The 6,227-nt window shown below is 65.6% G+C and overlaps 1 protein-coding gene across 1 annotated transcript; it reads right to left on the bottom strand.

Moving 5' to 3' along the window:
• Positions 1 to 690: 690 nt before the first annotated feature.
• On the bottom strand, positions 691 to 5,557 carry NEFH (neurofilament heavy chain; the record flags this gene model as incomplete). The annotated part of the gene is made up of 4 exons (XM_084271906.1): positions 691 to 2,323; positions 2,632 to 2,756; positions 3,427 to 3,626; positions 4,753 to 5,557. 4 exons carry the CDS (start codon positions 5,555 to 5,557, stop codon positions 691 to 693), a joined length of 2,763 nt encoding a protein of 920 aa, XP_084128032.1.
• Between the last annotated feature and the right edge of the window lie 670 nt (positions 5,558 to 6,227).

The following is a 6,227-nucleotide window of genomic DNA, read 5'->3' as shown; positions in this document are numbered from 1 at the left end:
GCCCTGTTTCCAACCCCTGTGCAGACTGGGGTGGCGCAGGCAGCCCCCCAGGACACAGAGTCCTTTGTGCCCCACTCAAGGGCTCCCAGCCCAGCCCCCCCCCAAGCCCAGCTTTGCTGCCCTCCCCTCCCTCCCCAGACAGGGACTGCAGAGCTGGGGTGTCTCTCTAAGCACTTTATTTGGTTATTGCACAGAAAGCGAGTTAACAGTGAGCTGAGGTTCCTGGTGCACCACGTGCCTGTGAGCATCCCGCAGCGCCCAGCCTCTCCCAGGGACACCGGCTGCAGCCTGGGTCACCCCTCGGAGGGACAATCATTCCCCCCCCACCCAGCTCAGGGACAGACCCCCAGGACCCCACCAGCCCCTATCCCAAGCGGGCAGAGCTCTGCGTGGCACCCATCCATCCATGGCAGACAGGAAATAAATGCACTTAGTGGAGAAGGGGTGTCGGGGGGCCCCCCGGGCCCTTCTCCTCGGCTACAACTCCAGTGTTGAAGCGCGGCGCTCGGCGTACATCACGTTCTGCTAGGGAAGCTGCCGGCCCCGCCGCCGGGCAGGGGCTGCGGCTCACACGGACATATTGCTAAGGTAAAGCCCTGGCAGGGGATGTCCCCACCCCAGGCCCGGCCCTGGGAGGGGAGGGGAGCAGCTCCCATGCCCAGAGGTGCTCTTCGGCGCACGGGGCTCCGGTCACTTCTTCTCCACGGCAGGGGCTGGCTCTGGGGCTTTGCCCTCCTTGCTGGAGGGGGCCTCAGACTTAGGGGGCTCTTTACTGGCTTTGGGCTCATCTTTGGCTTTCGCTTTAGCTTTGGGCTCCTCCACCTTCTCCTTGGGCTCCTCTACCTTCTTCTTGGGCTCCTCCACCTTCTCCTCTGCCTTGGGCTTCTCAGCCTCCTTCATAGCTGCTTTGCTGACCTCCTGCTGAGGTTTTGGTGGAGCCTCCTTCTCCTTTCCTTCTTCCACAGGTTTGGGGCTCACCTTGGTGGCCTCCTTCACCTGTGGGGCTGGAGGCTCTGCCACAGCAGCTGCTTTCTCTTTGGGCTTTTCCTCCACCTTGGCTGGGACCTCTTTCTTGGGAGCTTCCTCTTTCCTGACCTCGGTGGGAGCCTTTGTCTCCTTGGGCTGTGCTTCCTTTGGAGGGGAAGGGGTGGGCTCCTTGGCTGGGACGGCTTCCTTCTGGGGAGACTTGGCCTCCTCCTTCAGAGGAGATTTTACTTGCTCAGGGGACTTCACGGCTGGGGTCTTGGCTTCCTCCTTTGAGGGGGTCGGGGGTTTCTCTGGGGATTTGACAGATGGAGTTTTGACCTCCTCTTTGGAGATGGGTGCAGGTTTCTCTGGGGACTTAACAGCTGGGGTCTTGGCCTCCTCTTTCGAGGGAGCAGAGGGTTTCTCTGGGGACTTCACAGCTGGGGTCTTGGCTGCCTCCTTTGAGGGGGTCAGGGGCTTTTCTGGGGATTTGACAGTTGGAGTCTTGGCTTCCTCTTTTGCAGGGGTTGGGGGTTTCTCTGGGGACTTCACAGAGGGGGTCTTGGCCTCTTCTTTGGAGGGAGTGGAGGGTTTCTCTGGGGACTTCACTGCTGGGGTCTTGGCCTCCTCTTTTGAGGGGGTTGGTGGCTTTTCAGGGGACTTGACAGCTGGGGTCTTGGCCTCCTCTTTCAAGGGAGCAGAGGGCTTCTCTGGGGACTTCACTGCTGGGGTCTTGGCTTCCTCTTTTGAAGGGGTTGGTGGCTTTTCTGGGGACTTCACCGCTGGAGTCTTGGCCTCTTCTTTTGAGGGAGTTGGAGGCTTTTCTGGGGATTTGATAGTTGGAGTCTTGGCTTCCTCTTTTGCAGGGGTTGGGGGTTTCTCTGGGGACTTCACAGAGGGGGTCTTGGCCTCTTCTTTGGAGGGAGTGGAGGGTTTCTCTGGAGACTTCACAGCTGGGCTCTTGGCCTCCTCCTTTGAAGGGGTTGGTGGCTTTTCAGGGGACTTGACAGCTGGGGTCTTGGCCCCCTCCTTTGTGGGGGACTCAGGTTTCTCTGGGGACTTGGCCTCTTCCTCTTCACCCTCTGCTTCAGCTTTCTGCTCTTCCTCTTCACCTTTTTCCTCTTCAGCCTCTTTCTCAGCCTCATCCTCCTCCGTCACCTCCTCCGTCACCTGGATTTCCTCTGTCTGCTCCTCCACAATCACTGTCTCCTTCTCAGACTTTTCCACCACCTTGATCTTCTCCTCACTCTTCACCTTGATGTTGGTGGTGATGCCGGGAGCCTTGGGGACCACCTCAGGGAATGAGATCATCCCAAAACCAGACTCAATACGATATTCCTCCCCTTCCAAGAGCTTTCTGCCAGGAAGAAACCAGGGTAGGGTAATCAGTGCTTGCTTTTCACCCAGCTGTCACTTCCTGCCATGACCAGAAGCTCCCAGCCATGCCCTGCACCTCCATCTCCCTCCTTGCTCAGCTTTTGAGATGCTGGCTGACCTTCCTGCACCTATGCCCTGGGCTGTGCAGGTTTCCCCACCCTTTTCTCTGCGAGCCCTTCTCAGGGCCACCCAGTTGGACGTTGTGATGGTAGTGTCCCTTCCTCACTGAGAAGGGCCCAGGTGTCACTAGGGGCTGGCTAAGACCCTCCCACCTTCCCCACCCCATACCTATAGGCAGCGATTTCAATGTCCAGGGCCATTTTGACGTTGAGCAGATCCTGGTACTCCCGGAGCTGAGCTGCCATCTCCCACTTGGTGTTCCTCAGCTCATTGTCAAGCTGCTGGATGGTTTCCTGTGGGCAGACAGATCAAGTAGTGACATGAGGGGGAGAAGAGGGGACATTCCCTAGGAGCAGGGGGCACAGAGCACCCCCAAAGAATCCCTTACAGAGAGGTCTGCCCTGTCTTCAACCACAGAGGGAAGGGGATGTGGTCAGAGGCTGGTTCAGTGTGTCCAGCTCCCTTGGGCCTGGGAGGAGCTGAGGAGCCCTCTGCTACCTCAGCAGAGCTGTGCTGTGGCTGGCTGAGCCCTGGCCCCTCTCAGAGCTCCCTCTGGCAGGGACAAGCTATTGGAGTGTTTCTAGGACTTGGGTGAGGCTGGTGGCCACCAACCCCCAGGCTGAGGCTGATGAGGATGGGGCATCATCCTGGGGACAGTGTTTTAGTCCAGGGCTGCTGCATTATGCAGCAGCTCCCAGCTCTGGGACCCTGGGCACAGCTCAGTGGCATCTTCGGCACCTTAAAGGCAGGCAGTGCTGTGGGTGAGGGACACAACAGCCTGGAGGCAACCTCAAGCTCTGGGTACCTGATCACCAGGAGCTGGGAAAGACCCCCTTGTCATTCACCACGTGTCAAACCCACCCCCTGAAGCCAAAACACCGGTGCTGCACTTCTCAGCAGCTGGCTGGTCCCTCCCCCCCCCAAATGACAGGGCTGGGACACTGCCCTCAGCACCCCCATTACCTGGTAGGACAGGACGTCTGCGTGATGGCGCTCCTCCGAGTCCTGCCTCTGCCTCTCCAGTGACTCCTGGGTCCCTTTGAGGGCTTCGAGCTCGGTGGTCTTGGCCTGGAGCTGGCGGCGGTACTCGCAGATCTCCTCCTGAGCCAAGCGGATGGCATCCGTGTTCACCTTGGCCACCTCCGAGAGCTTGTCCAGCCTCACTGCAGCGGGGAAAGGGATGGGGGGGGATGCCACCTCTCCTTCTGGGGCCACCTCTAACCTGCCTGAGCTCACACTGGGCAGGGGCAAGGCAGGCTGAGTGGTGGGGGGTCGCTATCCTGGACGTTTCCCAGCCCAAACGTCCCCCCTCCGGCCCCATCCCGGTGTCCGAATAGCTCCCTGGGCACGCCTCTTGCCACACCCGGCTCTGGCCGTTATCCCCTCCCTGCATCGTCCGGGGCGGGGGGTGGGGGGTGTGTGTGCCGCAGTGCCCCGAAGCCACCCCGGGGACACTCAGGGGACAGACCCGCTGCTCCCCGCGTCCTCCACCCCGCGGGGACGCCGGGGCGCCCATGGGTGCCGCCGGGCGCTGCTCGCGGTGCTGACCCCGCCGCTGTCCGCGGTGCTGACCAAGCGCTTCTTTGGGGGTGCTGAGTCCCGGGGTGCAGATCCCCCCCCACTTCCCCCCCCATCCCGGTACCGTAGTGCCCCACCCAACAGCGCAGCGGGGACGCTCCGTGCCGCCCCCCCCACCCCCCTCGCCCCGCCCGAGAAGGGATGCGGCACACCCCACCCCATCCCCCCGCCACCCCCCCCCCCGCGTTATCCCCTCCCTGCAGCGCACCGCAAACACCCCTGGCCCCGCTCCAGGTGTGTGTGAGGGGGGGGCGCTCACCCTGCAGCACTGACGGGCTCCAGCACCCCGAAAATTTGGGGGTGCCGGGGCAGGGACTGTACGACCCTCACCAAAATGCACCTGGGGGGCGGGGGGGGACCCTCCAGGTGCCTCGAGCCACCCGAGAGCTGGAGGTGGGGCCCCATAATGCCCTCCTAGAGCTCAGAATAGATGGGGGGGGCCCTGCACCCCATGTGGTGGGGCACCCTAATGCTCCCCAGGGCATGCTATAGATGGAGGGGGGGGGGGGGGCTCCCCGCTCCCTCCGGGTAGGGCTATCCTAACACCTCGCTGGAGCGTAGTATGTAAGAGGGGGGTCCCTGCACTCCCCAGGGCGGGGCTGCCCAAACTTCCCCCGCCAGCGCTGGGCAGGCAGAGGGGTCCCCCAGCCCTGGGTGGGGACGGGGCTGCCGGCGGAACCCCCACGGGGACGGGGCGGGGGAACGACTCACCGCGGAACCACTCCTCGGCTTGCAGGGTGCTGCGGGTGGCGGTGCCCTCCAGCTGGGCGCGCAGGTCGCGCAGGGCGGCGGTAACCCCGGGGCGCAGGGAGGCGGGAGGCTCGGCGGGGGGCTCGGGACGAGCCCCTCGCAGCAAGGCGCTCACCTCCGCCCGGTGCTGCCTCCGCAGCAGCTCCGCCTCCTCCCGCAGGGCCCGGGCTCGCTCCTCCAGCGGCCCCCGCGCCCGTTCCTCCTGCGCGGAGCGCTGGGCCAGCCCGCGGGCCGCCGCTTCCAGCTCGTTTCGCTGCCGGGCTTCTTCTTCCAGCCGCCCCCGGAGCGCGGCCACGTCCTCGGCCAGGCGCGACCGCTCCAGCCGCAGCTGCCCCTTCTCGGCGCCCAGCCGCAGGACGGTGCCCCGCATGTCGCGGAGCTCCCGGGCGTACAGCTCGCCCATGGCCGAGCGTCCCGCCTGCTGCTGCCGCAGCGCCGCCGCCTCCGCCGCCAGCGCCCGGTTCTGCTGCTCCAGCGCCCGCACCCGCTCGATGTAACCGGCGAAGCGATCGTTCAGCACCTGCAGCAGCTCCTTCTCGTTCCGCGCCCGCGGTTCGCCGTTCAGCGAGTCCAGGCTCTCGGTGGAGGAAGCGGCGGCGCTGCCACCGCCGCCCCCTCCTCCTCCTCCTCCTCCTCCCCGAGCTCGCCCCACCGGTCCCGGCCACGAGTGGAAGCCGCTAGAGGTGGCGGAGCGCGGGGCGACGCGGCCCGGTTCCTTGCGGAACCCCCCCGGGGGCCCGAGCAGCGTCTCCAGCATCAGACTCATGGTGACCCCGGTCCTCGCTGCGGCACCGCTGTCCCCGCCGCCCGCTTTATAGGGCTCGGGGCGGCCGCTCCGCCCCGCCACCGGCGACGGGGATGGGCACCGGCACCGCCCCGCGCCAGCGCCGCAGCCCCGCACCCCGCGGCCACGCCCCGGGTGGGGTGCGGAGACCCCCGGTAGGGAAGGAGGGCTCATCCGACACGGGAGGGAGGACCCTCCGGGAGCGGAGACCCCCAAGCCCGGAGTGGGGACCCCCCGGGAAGGGAGCAGGGAGCACTGAGCCCGGAGCGGGGGCTGTGGGAAGGCAGCGGGGACCCCCCGAAAGGATCGCGGACACATCCGCATCCCCCGAGAAGGGTGCCGGGACCACCCAGGGCAGAGCGGGGCCCCACCCCAGGGTGCTGGAGAGCGGGAACCCCCTGGGGGGGCGCGGGCACTCCTGTCCCTCGGGGAGGATGACGGGGCAGGGACCCCCGGGGGGGCTCAGACACCCCCCCGGCTTTTTGACACCCCCTCCCAGGGGTTGGGCACCGCTTGGGGCCGGGACCGATGGCTTCAGAGGGGTCCTGGGCTGCCAGGGGGGCCCCCGACCCCTCCACCCCCCGTGGCAGAATGCGGGGGCGCCGGAGGGAGAATGGGGGGCTGGGGGGGTCTGTCCCCCCCCCAACTTGCC

The sequence above is a fragment of the Gallinula chloropus genome (genome assembly GCF_964237585.1).
Source record: "Gallinula chloropus genome assembly, chromosome: 17".
Classification (NCBI taxonomy): Eukaryota; Metazoa; Chordata; class Aves; order Gruiformes; family Rallidae; genus Gallinula; species Gallinula chloropus.
The sequence above is the reverse complement of the archived record's forward strand: the minus strand, read 5'-3'. Positions and strand labels throughout refer to the sequence as shown.